This window comes from Triticum dicoccoides, chromosome 2A, assembly GCF_002162155.2.
Source record: "Triticum dicoccoides isolate Atlit2015 ecotype Zavitan chromosome 2A, WEW_v2.0, whole genome shotgun sequence".
In the NCBI taxonomy this organism is placed as follows: domain Eukaryota; kingdom Viridiplantae; phylum Streptophyta; class Magnoliopsida; order Poales; family Poaceae; genus Triticum; species Triticum dicoccoides.
In genome coordinates this window covers 533,875,819-533,892,232 of record NC_041382.1, presented here as the reverse complement: position 1 = coordinate 533,892,232, position 16,414 = coordinate 533,875,819, and the positions used below count along the sequence as shown (strand labels likewise).

General features: G+C 42.4%; 1 protein-coding gene across 2 annotated transcripts; it reads left to right on the top strand.

Moving 5' to 3' along the window:
- The first annotated feature begins 628 nt into the window (after positions 1 to 628).
- LOC119355221 (DDT domain-containing protein DDB_G0282237-like) lies at positions 629 to 6,511 on the top strand. Of its 2 annotated transcripts, XM_037622001.1 has the most exons (11): positions 629 to 852; positions 1,896 to 2,056; positions 2,204 to 2,376; positions 3,068 to 3,426; positions 3,497 to 3,575; positions 3,688 to 4,028; positions 4,119 to 4,529; positions 4,609 to 4,707; positions 4,845 to 5,006; positions 5,085 to 5,173; positions 6,031 to 6,511. In XM_037622001.1, exons 2-11 carry the CDS (start codon positions 1,944 to 1,946, stop codon positions 6,215 to 6,217), a joined length of 2,013 nt encoding a protein of 670 aa, XP_037477898.1. In that variant the 5' UTR covers positions 629 to 852; positions 1,896 to 1,943; the 3' UTR covers positions 6,218 to 6,511. The 2 variants fall into 2 exon arrangements, with proteins under 2 accessions (XP_037477898.1, XP_037477899.1); XM_037622002.1 differs by lacking the exon at positions 4,609 to 4,707.
- Positions 6,512 to 16,414: the final 9,903 nt, after the last annotated feature.

Genomic DNA, 16,414 nt, shown 5'->3' with positions numbered 1-16,414 from the left:
TAGAAACCTAGTCAATTTAGATCATGATCACAACACGAGACTATTCGTTTCTCCTACTTACATGACCTATCAACCAGCACCAAAGATGCACCAAATCAAGTCAGGGTTTCTCCTTGCGCCGTCATCGTAATCTACTCCATCCTGAACGCCGGCGTGCACCGGCGAGCAGGACATCAGGTCTCCAAAATCTACCACCTTCTAATCCTTCATCGGGAAAGTGCGATTTAGGTTTTCAAGAAGCAGTACACGCGACTTCTCAGGTTCGTCACCGCGGGTCATCTTCCTTTAAAGTCACGTAGAGCTGCATCCCGCTGTCTCCGTTGCCGTCTGTTTCGACCGGTCTTCGCCAACATTATTGTCAACGACATCGCATGTGCAGCAAAGAGAATTACTTCATCTATCTGTTTTCTATATGAAAATGTTTTGTGTAAAATTCATCAAACTTCTGCTTTTCAAAATTTTGTCATGCCATACAAAAGCTTCAGCTAGCCCCAGTAATAAAACAAAAAAGCTGAGGTACCTCGCTGGAAATGTCCAAACAGAATCACCGAGAAACCGCCGTTTCTTTGGCCCCATCAAACCGCTATAAATTCCTTCAAAGGGGAAAAAAACCTAGAAATTTCGCCGAGAGAGTGGAAGCCCCGGTGGCGCTCGTCCGTTCCCCCCTTCCTCATTCGGCTTCTCAGCTCGAAAACGCGAGCGCCAAAAATCCCCCGCGCCGCCAAAGCGGCGGTTGGGGTTCCGGCCTCCGCTTCCCCCGCCGCCCCGCCCCACGGTAGCCCCGCCGTCGCGCGCAGATCCCCGAGGACCCCCAGCCTCGCCGCCGGCCGTGTCGTATCGGCGGACTCCCTGGTGAGGCCCCGGAATGCTTGCCCTCGTCGTTTTATGACGCCGGTCGACGCAGGACCGTCGGTTCGGGCTGATCTCTCCGTGTTTTTGATGGGTTATTAGTGGGTTCTGTTATGCGCGAGGATGATTTCTAGGCGGCGGCCGGTGGGATGTGGCATGCCCGGTCTTTGACGGCCTAGGGTTTGGGGGCTGCCCTTCGGGGTATCCAGTGATGGTGTGGGGGGTAAGAGCGAGTTTTGGTGGGTACGGAATGGTGGTTTCGCTAGGCGGTCGGGATGGGGAGGCTTGGTCGCGCCATTAATCGCCCCATTAATTGGCGATCTGTTGGTGGGTGATTGGTGTTGATTTTTTTTCATGGTGTTTCTTGGTTCTTGGATTCTGCGAATCGGAGTGGCATCTTCATGCCATTTGTTGAAAGCGGCATGACGCATTTCCATGCCGTAAATCTGAAGTGCATTTTGTTGATGTTATAAAAAATGGTAGAACTTCTTGGTTGCTGGATTTCAAGTGTTGCACTTGGGTCATGTTATAGATCTACGGCTGCAGTGAACGAATATGAGCTGGTTACTGTATTTTCTAGCGAGGATTAGCGTGCACTGTACAGAATGTATTTTGAATCTTTGTACAAAAAGGTTTAACACAAGGATATCGTGTACGGCTGCATTGAGCGGATATGAGCCGATTACTGTATTTTTCTAGTGAAGATTAGCTTTTACAGAATGTATTTTTAATCTTTACATAGGAGATTAGCTTGTACATGATGTATTCTAAATCTTTATGTAAAAGATTAACACACGACATTGTGTGATTAGTGCAAAAGTTATAGGCTGGAGTTGAAGCAATGTTATTCTTCCATTTGTTGTTCCATGACTTTCATGCATTTTTTTTACAAAAGTTACTGTACCCATGAACCAATGCTAGTATCAATTAACACTACTGTACATTACCTGCTCCTTGTCTTGTGCTTCATATATGCGGTGCATGGCTCTTGATGGCTTAGAGTTTCTCCTGAAGGAGAATGCAGTAACTGTTGTTAAATTTTGCAGGTGTGGAACGAATTGTTCGTTTTGTAGAGGTTGTATTACAAGGACCAAATGCCTCTCTTCAAGAGGACACCTTTCTTCTTACTGGACCCACCAAAGGACTTGGATCCCAAGGAGAAGGTGTTCCAAGTTCGATTTACTAAGGAGATATTTCGAGATTACCAGTATCCTCTTACATATAACTGTTCACAGTTAATTGATCTGTACCTGATATAAATCATAATTTCCAAACAAAATATGACATTTTGCAGCTTTTATGTTTGCAATAGACTATGTTGCAGCAACAGTGTGCATCCTTGACTATTGATTAGGGAGTACCTGAATAGGTTGAACCTTTACCGTAAAAGGGTTTGGACATGTAAGGTGTCTGGAAAATCTAATTTAACCTATGAGGAAGCTTTGGTCTCAGAGCAGCGGGCTGCAGAGAAGGCTCAACAGTTGCCAAGAGAGCTTATGTCTCCTGTTCTCCAGATGATCCAATACAGTAGGGCCAAGCTTTTCCTGATTATGACATTATCGGCACTTGTCATGATTATAATGTTTCAGTCTCGCTATAATCCTTATTTCTTTATGATGCACATTGTTGGCCTTTGAAAAAGAAACGGTATAGCATTTTGTTATGTGTATATCTAGACTAAGTTACATTTAGGAAATGTTTTTTTAAAGGCCATTGAGCTAATGCTGTTTGTTTGACATTGATTATCTGTGGCATCATTGCATGTTTAGAATTTTATGCTGGTAAGGAGTTTCGCGTGTTTGAGATTTTCTGTTTATATTCACTGACAAGTCCCACTTGTTTTCATCAGTTTTCTTTTGGATTGTTCAGACATTCTTTCTGGATAAAATTGATGATATGTTCTCCTCCATTGATTCATCACATTTGATTTCTCATTTTATGTGTGCACTGTAATAAATTTCCAATTCAGGGCTGGCAATCTATCCATGCGACTGACAGTCTGGCATATAGGTTTACTGCACATTTAGTTAGCTGTGTCATCTGTATACTGTTAATAATCTGCAGCGAGGCTATTTTTCACGCTGTCGCAAACTATCGTTTATGTCTATGATATTTTCATACGCTACATGTTATTCTATTTAGTGAAGAACGCGGAATATTTCTAGGTGAGAATATTTGTGTTATATTTTTAAGGCCGGATACACTGCATTTGCTTCAGGTACACTTAACTTAACTGACCTTGTCAACAAGATATATGGCAGTCTGCAAGAGAATCTGTTTGAAGGATTAGAATTACATGCTAAAAGAGATGGTTCGGAGGCTGCTTGCAAGATTCTGAAGGTTATAGGTTCAGGTAAAACCACAAGCTATGAGGTGGGCTGGATTGGTCAAGACAATGCAATTACCAGCACTTCAGTTCTCAGAGCCGACGATCTAATTCGCAAGAAAGCACCTTGTGGTCGTAATATGCTCAAGATTTTTGTCAGGGAATCAACATCACAAAACTCTCCATGGATCGTACATATGAATCTTGCAAAGAAATATGGCATACCCACTGAGCCTCCAAAAGACATGATTGTAACCATCTTTTCTTGTTTCCTTTATTCTCTCTCTTATTATTATGATCCTAATACATCATGGCTTACAGAATGGTGAAGGATTGTCCAAAGCAAGGAAAAGACTAGCGAATGGGACTGCAGAAGATGCCAGCAAAAGGTCAAAGAAAGGTGAATTAAGCAGATATTCATGTCATCTCTTTCACTTCGTATTTTACCATGGGTTTCATTTTACTACAGGTTTGACTGGCTTCTTATTGTTCACTTTCCATGTGACTTTCAGATGAGGAGCAAGTAGTACCAGTTAAATACCCAATCGATGATCTTTTAGTAAAGCCGGTGGCAGATGACCCTCTTTTGTCAAAGAGATGCCCAGCATCCACAGATTTCAAAGTCCCTATAAGTTCTGTGGGAGATCTCCTGATGGTCTGGGATTTCTGCATGTCTTTTGGGAGGCTTTTATGCTTGTCGCCGTTTTCCTTGTCAGATCTGGAGAATGCAATTTGCCACAAAGAAACCAATCTTGTTCTTCTTGTGGAAATACACACTGCACTTCTCAATTTGCTTATTAATGATGAAGGCGAATATTTTGAGTTTATCCAGAACAAGAACAGAAAATCAAAGGTGATTTCTTCTTATTATTATTCAAAATTTAAGTCTGGGCGAACTTGTACCATATTCTGTTCCCTGAAACATGAATCATATTGTATGTAGGTATCTCTAGTCACCTGGAAGGAGTATCTATGTGATTTCATGGAAATGACAAGTATCTCCAGTAACATATCAACAGTACGGAGGGGTCACTATGGTCTTGTTCCCACTAGCCTGAAACTTGAAATCCTACGGGAATTGGTAGATGAAGCCATTGCAACTATTGCTGTAAAAGAGAAATTAGACGAACGCATTGATCAGCAACATGCACTTGCAGCAGAAAAAAGAGAGATTGCTAGAAAGAGTAAGGAAGAGCAGAAGCTGATCATGGAAGTGGCAACAGAAAAGGAAATGAATCAGGCAAATGCTGTACAGGATGGCAACGAGAATGTTAATAGCCAGCTTGTGGCAAAAGAAGGGAACGAGAGGAAAAACGCTCCCACCAGCAAAATGGGAGATGCGAAATTGCATCTGGTGAGAACCTATATCAGTATATCTTTTAAGTTTAATCCATGTAACAGAAAAGGAAATGAATCAGACAAATGCTGTACAGGTCGGCAACGGGAATGTTAATAGCCAGCTTGTGGCAAAAGAAGGGAAGGAGAGGAAAAACGCTCCCGCCAGCAAAATGGGAGATGTGAAATTGCATCTGGTGAGAACCTACCTATATATCAGTATATCTTTTAAGTTTAATCCATGTAACCTTTTATGCACACATGTTAATTCTTACATATGTACATGCATGTCTCTGCTGAAACTGTTCATGAAAGTGCTTCTCTCTGCTTATAGGGGAGGCATCTGGAGAAAGAACTACTGGACCAATCAGTACGAACTAGTCCTCTTGGAAAAGACAGATACTATAACAGGTATTGGTTTTTTAGGCGTGAAGGAAGACTTTTTGTTGAAAGTGCAGATTCCAAAGAGTGGGGGTACTATAGCACCAAGGAAGAGGTGATTGTTTGCTACTGTATAAATTTCTTTGCTTCCTTTTCTATGTACAACAATCTATGTTAACTCTGCAATTAACAGCTTGATGCGCTCATTGGGTCTTTAAACATTAAAGGCATAAGGGAGAGAGCACTCAAACAACAGCTTGACAAGTTCTACAACAAGATAAGGTATGGAACTGAAAGTCTTCTATTATTATATTCTTTAATTTATCTCGTACTATTGGACTGTTTTTGTGGTGTGGTGATTGCCTTCTGTTGATTCTTAGAATAGAGATGTAGGAGTAGTTGACACTAGGAAGTGCAGATCATCACATTTTATATCCAATATCTTGAATCTATCCTAGTTTCTGTTCTGTGCATTTTACGATCTTGTCCTCTGTCAACCTTGCTTTAATGAACATTGCACTTCATAGCATTAGATTGGTCTAACCAATGTGAATGATAGTGCTTTATTGTTTAGCGCAATTTTATTCCTTTGCGATGATATTTGGCTGTATTATAGAAGGGGGTGTCATAAACCACTAATTTTGTATTCTGGATCTGGAAGAACTTGGCACCAAATTTTGTGACATCGCTGAAAACTGGTCAGGCCATGCTGACCTATTTTTTGTGAAAGGGCTGGTTCAGGGCCTAAATGATGCCCTTTGATTCCTTTGAAATAGATATCTCATTACATACTTCCTCCGTCCGGAATTAGTTGTCGCCCAAATGGATGTATCTACACATATCCGGGTGGAGTAGAAATTATCCAAAGTTTCCAATGCCAAACCAAGGAAATATCAAAAAAGAAAAATTAGTGCCCAGCGTTCTTCACTGAAAATGAAATGATTTTTTTTTCTGTCCATGCAAAACTGTTTTCCAGACCGCAACTCATTGTTGTTTATTTCACTTGCGCATGTTTTTCTGTCTATATGAATAAGTATTCTTTTGCGTTGCCCTTGTACCTACTGTTGAGGACAAGAGCTTGGCTTTAGGTTCGCAGAAGCAAAACTAACAAGTAGCTTTCCCTTTGTTTGTGAATATAGTAATGCTGTGGAGAAGAGATTGAAGGAGGTGACACATCAGTTGTTAGTTGAAGAGGCTGTGTTGCGGCGTTCATCTCGTGTACATGCTCATCCAAAGGACAGCCCTTCTACGTCATTCCTCGAGTATGTCAACACATGGAAGCCTGTTCAAAAGAGAAACAGATCGAAAGATGACCGAGCTACTTAGTTGATAGATGGATAGGCTACTTTTTGTATGGCCTATTTGTTGTCTCAACTCTGAACCGTAGTAGGGGTTCATTTCTTGCGCCAAATTTTCGGAAACTAAGGCAGTCGAACTGGAGCTGCATGTAATTTGACCCCTGGTAGAGTCGATGTTTTCTTTGTTTCTGTAGTTGGTACTGAAGTGGCGATGCTGAAAACAAATCGTTAGCTAGGAATCTGTTCTATGTCGTGGATTTGACAGCTTCCACGCCCTTTCACAAGTGCAATTATTATCTAGGAGTATGTCTTCAGTTTTCCATGGCTGACTGTTGGATGTGTGCTGGCTCCTAGCTACGCTTGGTGTATCTCCAACTTGGAGGGACTGGGAGGAGTGTACGTAGACGGCCATGCTCAGAGCGTGGGAGGCAGGGCGGCGCAAGTCTATGCCACGGTCATGTTGGTTGTTGGATCGAGAGTCCCTCCCATGGATATGTGTAAGCAGATCGTTTTTATTTGGGCAACGATAGGATAGGCGCCGGGTGCTTTGGAAGTAGCGAACTGTCAGATCTCGCCTCCTTTTCCTTTTCACACGTACAAGGAAACAAAACACAAAAAGTGCTATCGATCCATGCCTGCGCCGGCCTGGAAGCTCCGATGGTTCCCCAACTCTCGTCGCTCGCCGTCGGCATCGCCGCTCGTCGGTTGCCAGCTTGAAAGCAAAACACATGGTTCCAGCAAATAATTAATATGGTTTCAGCAAACAATAATATGGTTGCAGCAAGCAAATAATTAATATGGTTCCAGCAAATAATAATGTGGTTGCAGCAAAAATGCTATGATTCCAGTGAAATACATTAATATAGTTCCAGCAAAAAACACATATGGTTCCAACAAAAAATTGATATAGTTCCAGCAAAAATGAAAAATGGTTCCTCAGAAGAAGAAAAAAGATCAATGCAGCAAAAAAAATCACGTCGTCGCCGCCGTCCCAGCACCATCCTTGCCGATTGCAACAAGTCAAAATGCTGGTTCCAACAAAAAATCTACGCAGCAAAAATCATGGCACCCGCGGCCGTGGTCGCCCGACATTGTCCCCTCCTGTTGCAGCAAATCGAGAAAATGGTTCCAGCAAAATTCGAAAGTAGTTTCAACAAAAATTAAAAAAAGAACAACTTACCGCGACGGCAACCGTTGTCGCCGTCCACCACCATCCTCGCCGTTGAAGGAAATCCCGGCGCTGGTTGAAGCAGATCCCCATGCCGGTTCCAGCATCGGGTCCCAGTGCATCCCCTCTGCGCATCGTCGTCAGGCCGAGGACACAAACAGCCTCCGACGTAGGCTGGCCGCTCCACGACCTCGCTCGATGGGCGCAGCTCGTCGTGGTGGCGCTTCATCGACGCAGCTCCTCGCTCGTGTCGGCTTCGGCACACCTCAAGCACAGTCACTGGCGTTGGGATTGTGGGGATTGAGAGACAGAGAGAAGAGCGGCAGGGGAAGAAATTGGATAGATATTCGCGTGGGGGTGAGGATAAGGTTTCTATGATGAGCGGTGGTCAAGCGGCCATGTGGGTCCACGTGTGTGTGCGTTGCGCGATGAGGAGGGACCGGCCTAGTTTCGGCCGGTGCACCGAACCGAACCGTTTCCCTTTTTATTTTTGCGAGATGTGTATGTAGATCGTTGCTTTCCTTCCATTTGGTTGCTGGTGTTCATCAAATAATTTTTGAAATATTTGGGCTTGGCTCAATAGCTAATCTATATCTACATATTTTTCATCATTTTTCATTACTAATAATCGGAGGTAGGTTTCTTCGATTTTTTTTTATCCAAGAGATACTAATTTTTTGCGTCCATGCGTCGGAATAACACATTGCTAGAAAACAATTCGTTCGTCAAGTTTTGTACTACGTTGCCTCTCTACGCTTGTCCATCCGGCGGCCCGCATCTAGCAGTTTCTTAGAGAGAAGGGTCACATCCAGCTGTTCGCCCGCGCTCCAAACTTGACCCAAAAAAGCTTGGCCGCTAAGGCTGGTTCTAATGGGAAGTATCATGTAGTAGTATCATGCATATAATACTAGTGTATAATACTATCTCCCTAATGCATAATATCATATATTAGTATCATGTAGTACTTTATTTATCGCCATGCATGACACAAAGTAGCATAATATTTATTATGATACGGTATCATGATATGATATTCCACCATCTCTTTTTTCATTTAAGACTATGACACCTCATCAAAATTGTATAGTTGGCATGCATGATACTAGCTATAATACTACCATTACAAATAGCCTAAGTCATAAGAATGGGCTTTCATTTGGGTTCAGTCCGTCCGTTGCCCGCACCCTTTTTCAAGATAAACAATCCCGCGGCCTTTTTTGGACAAAAAAGAAATAGTTGTGTGGGGACTCGATCTCACGATCAGCCATGTAGAATATAAAAGAGAAGGCTAACTGAACTAGAGATGAGAGGGTTTCATTTGCTTATTAGACAATTCTACCTCGCCTCTTTACACAAATTCCTGCTAATTTAAATGGGTCCGCCTGCAAAAGCAAGAAGCCTCCTCGAGATCAATAAACAAAGATGTTGATAATTAAATCAGATGAAGAGAATATCTCATTATTAAATGAGATTGTGGGCTAGGAAGGAAAGAAGTTAAGAAAAGGGAAGAAAAAGAAGAAAACTAAATTATGTATCCTCAGCACAGGAAACAAAGGAATATTCTGTATCCCCAGCACATGAAACAAAGGAATAAATTCCGCTGTTATGGACATTTTGGTGTTGAATTGGTTCGCAACATGCACTGTGAGGAGCTTGGCAACTGACCAAACTCATTGCCTTGAGACTGATCTTCGTTTCTTATTAATCTCCTGTCATAATTTTTGCTTAGCTATGCTTATTTTATAATAATTTGAGCATGCTAAAATGTGATGACCAAACTCACCACCTTGAGATTTATCACATTTGTCGTAATTAGGTGGACAATTGGCCACCAGCGTTGATGGTACAAAGAGAAAAAGTAGCAAGCTCACTAGGGTTGCATGAGAGTTTAGCTTTCAGTAGTGCTACACAAACGACACCCATGCACGACTGCTGCACGATTCTACACATCCAGCCATCAAAATATTGAATGAAGTCCAGCACGGCCATTTGATCATCAATCGTCCATGAATCGTCCATTTCGCATCGGCTGTGAAGTAGTTTCGTTTAGCTTTTCCGTTCCAATGCACGTGTATGTTTGCTAATTCTTAATAAATTTCAAAGGCCCATGTATGACAAGACTGAAGGTGCAAATTTTAGGTTTTGTTTCAGTTTCAGTTACCATTGAAGCTTAGAATCAGCTTTGCCATTGAAATACACTTGGACGTGCTTCAGACATTTGCATTGAAAATGACCTGAATCTACATACAGTTTCACGGGCAAAGTTGATTCCAAATAGATATTTGTTTCAGCTTCTATTTTTTTATGCTGCTGTCTAAAGCTGAAACAAACAGGAGCTTAGTCCCACCTCGAAAATGGAGGTGGTGTGAGACCAACTTGTATCGAGTTTTTCCATTTCACTAAAGGATAAGTATAAGGAGAGAAAGATAACACCACATGCGCTCGCCTCATCGGGCAGCGCTCGGGCAGACAGGCACGTGAATAGTCCACCAAAATCCAATCTTATCTTTTGCTCTCCTGCCTAGTAAGTTTATGAGTTGGAAACCTGGTCAGTTTATGAGTTGTCCGGTTCTACTAGATGTACGACTGATCGGCAACTGCCAAAGGTACACTAAATCGAGTTAGTGTTTTTATCTCCTCTCGCTGCTGACGCCACTAACATAGTCTGCACTGGGAGAGAGCGAATCCGATTTTTGGGAAGCTCTATGAGCGACTGCTTCACCAATACCGTCATCAACAACATCGCCTGTGCAGCAGCCACGACTGCTTTACTTACGACCGATCAATACGTGCTACATATGCTGATCTACTTTTTAATCATATACGTTTGTTACTACATGTGCGATGTTGATGTTCATGTTTTCATCTACTATACTAGAGCTCTGCATGGTACAATGCTAATATTTTTTTTCTTTCTAAAACACATTTTTTATAAAACTGATTAGCAAATTGCCTAATTTTCAAGCAACAATTTGAGTTTTCATTGATGTTTTGTTTCCTGAACTTTCACCCGCTTTCTTGCGAGCCATACGGGCTGCAATGTTGGTACGGTTGCAGCTACAAGAGCATCTATAACTGCGGGCATCAAATCCGGCCAGGTCTTAAATTTTCTCATCTGCATCTGAATACCTTATACTAAAAATCGTAAATCCATGTGAAAGCATGCAACCGATGAAATCCACGTACTATGTAGATTAAATAACCTATACTACCCTAATCCTTGTCGGAGATATCCACTATCTTCGTGCCCGGCTCTGGGTACATGGGCGGCAACCGCAACTCCGGCTGCTCCGCGTCGCCCTTCGCCTCCATCTCCGCATCAAGTTCGTCGAAGAATGCGTCGGTCGCTGCCCGTTCCTGCCGGATGAACTGCCGGTTGGCCTCCATATATGCCTCATCCTGAATGGACTCCCGGATGGCCTGCAGCTCCGCCATCTCAGCCGCTTGGGCGACCGCGAACTCCGCCTCCACATCCTTCATGTTGAAGCCCGGAGTCGCCACCAGCTCCTGCTCCAGCTGCTCCGCCTCGTCCTCCTTCGGATCCACCACCTCCATTGGAGCCGGCTGCTGCTCCTCTCCATCCTCCTCCTCCTCCGACTCCGGCGAGTTTGGAGGCAACCGAATAACAATGCAGGCGCCGCACGCGGCGCGCCTCACCCAGATCTCCTGCTCAATCTGGTACCGGCACTCCGGCTTGAGTACAACATACGTGGTTATCTTTTGTCGAACCACGATGAAGGCGAAGAGCGTGGGAAGAGCGGCGGAGCGGGAGAGAGAATGTGGATGGGCTCGTGCTGGTGGCACAGAGAGGGAGAATGTGAATGTGGCTAGGGCCGAGGGACGACAGCCGGTTTAAATAGCCTGATTTGGGCTCGGGCGGCGAGACGGAGCGGCGCCATGTTGAAAGTACATGTAGTCCTCATGTATGGTTTTGGTAATTAAATAACAATCCTATAGGACTAATGTTTGCATTGAGATATACATTTGAAGGTTAGTCCCATTGAAAAATGATTGAAGAATAATGGAAGACAACTTCTTTGAAGCAACAATTACATCGAGATGATCAAAATGGAGTTCATTGGAGTATCTTAAGGGTTGCGATGCTTAGAGCTATGGTTTGAGCCATAATGGATCAAGATCTTAAAAGGATGATTTGTATGATGAATTCTAGGAGTGGCTCAAAGATATGATCATAATGGACTCATGTGTTGAGTCATGATTGAGAAAGCTATTCAAGTGAAGAATTCAACATACCCTTCATGACGTCAAGATTAAACATGAAGTAGAGATATCGGTTGACCAAGATGAAGCTCGGAGATCGAACTCTAAATGGTCAACACACGAGCGCAAACGATGCACCACATAGGATCTTGTGGTATGATAAGAAATTATCAATTGCACTCTGTGTACTAACCCATACTATGTGCTGCCTATGGTTTTGAGGGTTAGGTGATTCTCATGGGCTCGCATCGAGAGAGAGAGAGAGAGAGAGAGAGAGAGAGAGAGAGAGAGAGAGAGAGAGAGAGAGAGAGAGATCTCAAGTGTCCATGAGAGGATGGCATCAAGTGTTGATGATCATGGTTGACAAGGGCAAGTTAAAGATAGCCATCCCGAAGGATTACATGCTTGAAGCTTGTGGATGATCACGTGATGAATGTATGAAGATGAATACAATGCAATGCTCCCCGCATGGCTTATGGGGGAGCTATTTGAAGCCTTCACCAAGTCTCATGATCAAGATCATCGCTCTGACTTGAGCCAAGCATAAAGGTCAACATCAAGCTCAATTGGAATGCTTTAGTCAAAGGTATTAGTTCCTTTGACTTTAGTTGTGCGGATCGATGACCATCGAAAAGGATATATGCTCAAGAATGAGTTTCCGGAAGCTATCTAGTATAGTTCTTTTATGATTCTTGAGTTATAGGGATCCCGCACTATTAAGAGGGGATCAAAGGGGTTAGTGATAGATTTTCTCAAGTCAACATCTTCTATTTCTACTTCCTCACATCATATTCCAACATAGGCATATTTTACTCCTATCCAACACAATTCCACTCATATCCTATATACCAAATAAATCCATAGCCAACTAGGTTCCCCAAAATATATGATCTAACCTTTGCATACTTTGCATCCTCCATTTTCGTTTATCTTGGGTGGTTCTCTATGTGAGGACCTGGAGCTTTTCCATAGCTTCAAAACGAGCCCAAGATCATCAAAATCGCAGTCCGGATGAGAAAGTTATGGATGTTTTACTTTTGGGACGCCTCCAGTTTTTGTGTTGGCCGAATATCCGGGACTTGGCCCGGAAATCCAGCCGTAGATGTCCAGAACCGTGTTGAAATGCTGGTTGTGTCCTCCGGATGTCCGGCAACTTGGGCCAGATGTCCGGGGCCCCAACTTGGGCCAGATGTCCGGGCTTTGGCCAGATGTCCGGCCCAACACAACCACTTACTCACAAACGGCTAGTTTTCTAGGCTTGCTATATATACCCCTCTACTAATCCGGTAGAGGGTTGAGCAACACATTCATACGAACCCTAGAATACAAAAGGCTCCCTCTCACTTCTCCTACACCAAATCTTAGATCCCGGAGAGATTCGTGAGAGTTCTTGAGAGATTTTCCAATCAAGTGATAGATCTACTCCCTCTCCCTTTCTCGACCAAAGGAATTCGTGATTTGAGCAAGTCTTGAGCATTTCCCCTTTGTTCTTGTTACTCTTGGAGGTTGGAGACTCCTAGGCGGTAGGAGTGCTCCGGAGAGGAATCAACTTGTGATTTGTCCCCCAGAAAGTTTGTGAAGGTTTGGAGGCCGCCTCAAGGTCTACCACTAGTGGATGAGAATCGCCTTTGTGGTGATATCTCAAGGATAATAGGGTGAGCCTTCGTGGCGTTGGTGTGCCTTCGTGGTAACATCTACCTCTCTAACGGTGACTAGCTTCCCTCCAAGGAAGTGAACATCGGGATACATCCTCGTCTTCGTGACTTTGGTTATCCCTAACCCTAACTCCTTACTTGTGGTTTACTTTGGTCACTTGACCGTGCATTCACTATATCTTGTTGTCCTCATTATATTGTGTTGGCCATTCCCTTGAAGAGATTATTTAGGCCTACACTTTATATTCGCAATTCATACTTTCTACTATTGTTCTATATTATGCTTAGTGTGAATTGCTAGCTGGTAACATTCATTTCCATATCTTGTGACATAACTTGTGTAAGCTTGTAGTGCTTACTTGAGTTTGCTTGTATCATTCAATTCCATATATTGTGATACAATTTGTGTAAGCTTGTATTGCTTACTTGTGGTTGTGTGTATTATTCATTTCCATATCTCGTGATATACATTGAGTAAGTTTGTGTGACTTACTTGTGCTTACTCATATCCTCGTTGTTCTCATCTTGTTTATCCTAAGTTGTTGGTGCACTTAGTGAGCCTAGTATATTTTGGATTTGTGCTTGAAAAGTATCTGCTTAGTTTATTTCCGCATTAGGATATAGCCAAATCCGTAAAAGATTTTAAAATGCCTATTCACCCCCCTCTAGGCGACATCATGGTCCTTTCAATTGGTATCAGAGCCCGGTCTCTCCTTATTAGGCTTCACCGCCTAGAGAGTAACGATGCCGACTAGTGAACTAGTGCACGATGACAAATTTTGTTTTAATGGAAAAAAATTACATTATGTGAAGATTACACATGCTTTGTCACTTTCGGGCCATGGGTCCAAATGCTTTGCAAATTGTTGTTGTAGGGGATTCAAATCTAAAGGATGGACAATCTCCATCACTTGAGGATATGCATCTTGATAGTCAAGTTTTGAGTGCCATTCACCAAGCTATATCCTTCGAAGTGTTTAAGGAAATCTTGACTTGCAAGTCGGCTCATGAGGCTTGGACCAAACTTGAAGATATATATGGTGGGTCCAATCTTGATGAATTTCGGGGAGTTAATGGAGGATTTCTCCACATTTTTAAATCATGAAGAACTCTATATTGCTTCCACCTCCGATTACTTGGACACTTCAATATCTTCCACTTCACCATCATGTGGCGTGCCACAAGGTAATGACATGGTGAGTGAAGAAATATCTTGTGATGATGGTGGTAAGCTCATTTATGATGATATGCTTGATCTCCCATGTTGCCATGATAGAAATGATTTGGTTTCCTCTAGTTGTTCTATGACTAACCATGTAGAGGAAATCAAGAAAGATGAGGCATGCTTGATTGATGAAGAACCCTCTTCTCCAAAAGAATCATCATCACCCCCCTTTGTTCACATGTGCCTCATGGCAAGAGGTAATGACGAGGTATCATCTTCTCTTAGTGATAATGATGATAGTTGTAATGAGGATGATGATGATGACTTGACTCAAAATCTCTATGATATTGGGAAAACTCTTCACAGAGCTAAAGATAACACTTATAAAAGGTTCCAAGATGTTCTTGCTTGCTTTCAAAAACGTAATGACTTATTTCTTAACGAGCAAGCGAAAAGTGATCAACTTGAAGATGAACTTGCTAAGGCTCATCAATGTCTTAGTGACTTGAGGTCTTTAAAAGAAGAGATTGAAGTTACTCATTGTAAACTTAAAGAGGATTTTGAGCACCTTGACCTTGGCTACAAGAATGTCAAAGGAGAGCTCACCAAACTCTCTAAGTCCCATGAGGAACTTCAAGCTACTCATGCGGAGTCTCTAGTTTCTACATGCTCCTCGCATATTGATAATGATGATTGTGCTACTAACTCTATCTTGTGTGAAGCACCGATGTTGAAAGAAAATGTTGAGCTAAGGACTCAACTTGATTTTCTAACTAGCAATTATGGGAAATTGGAAGAAAGTTATGAAAAGCTCTTGGGCACTCATGAGGATCTTCTAATCTCTCATGATGGGCTAAAGTTAGCTCATGAGGCTATGTTCACGAAGGTAAAATCGTGTGAGTCTCATGTGGATATTAGCACATCTTCTACTCAAAATGCCTCATTTCCATGTGCTAGTCCTTGCACTTCCTCTGTACCTGATATTGATACACCTCATGATGAATTGCTTAACTTGTCTTGTTGCTCTAACCATGAAGTTTATACTTCCACTAGTCCTCTTGTTTCTAGTCTTGAAACTAACCATGTAGAGGAAATTAATGAGCTCAAGGCCCAAGTCACTAGTTTGAAGAAAGACTTGGAAAAGTGCGATGATGGACATAGTTTTCACTCCAACAAGAAGAAATCCATAAACAGGAAAAAGGGGCAAGACCAAGCCAAGAACGAGTCCAACATTTCTTGCTTTAAGTGCAAAAAGGTTGGACATCACATGAGATCTTGTCCATTGAAGAAAAGGGCTTGTAAAGGGAAGCTACATGGGAAGCGGCCTCAAGCTCAATCTCAAGTTCAACCTCAAGTTGAAGAACGGACACTATCCATGATGAACCATGTTATTACTTCCCAAGTTGAGAAAGTAAAGAATAAGAGAATGAGGAGTACATGTTGCTATATTTGCCGTAAGAAGGGACACATAGCTTCATCATGTCCCAATGGTAACATCTCTAAGCCTCCAATTATCAATGATCATTATTCACTTAGGAAAGATATTGATGGTAATATGTTTGCCAAGTATGTTGGTGCCCAAAGTGGTTTGAAAGTGGATAAGACCATTTGGGTTGCCAAGCCTATTGTTACTAACTTCTTAGGACCCAACGTGGTTGGGGACCATCGAGATCAAACTTGATCAATAGGTGTGTGGAGGGCATTGGAGACTTGGATAATTCACAAAGAAAAAATATTCTCACCATTCATTATGATTCAAACCAAGTCAAGTGAATTATCATCATATTTGTCATTCAAATGCTCCTCTTGGCGGTAACTTGTATTTATATTGTCTACATTGAAAGTTACTAGCCCCATGCATGTTTAGGTTTTGTACCTAGTATGTATTTGTTAATGTTGTGCCTCTTAGTATGCTTGATTTGTGTTATCTAGTATGTGTAGGTTGTTATGCATGTCGTATAGTTGTGTGTGTGGTTTCGAGCCTTTATTGCTTCATTAGTTGAATCTTCCTTGGCT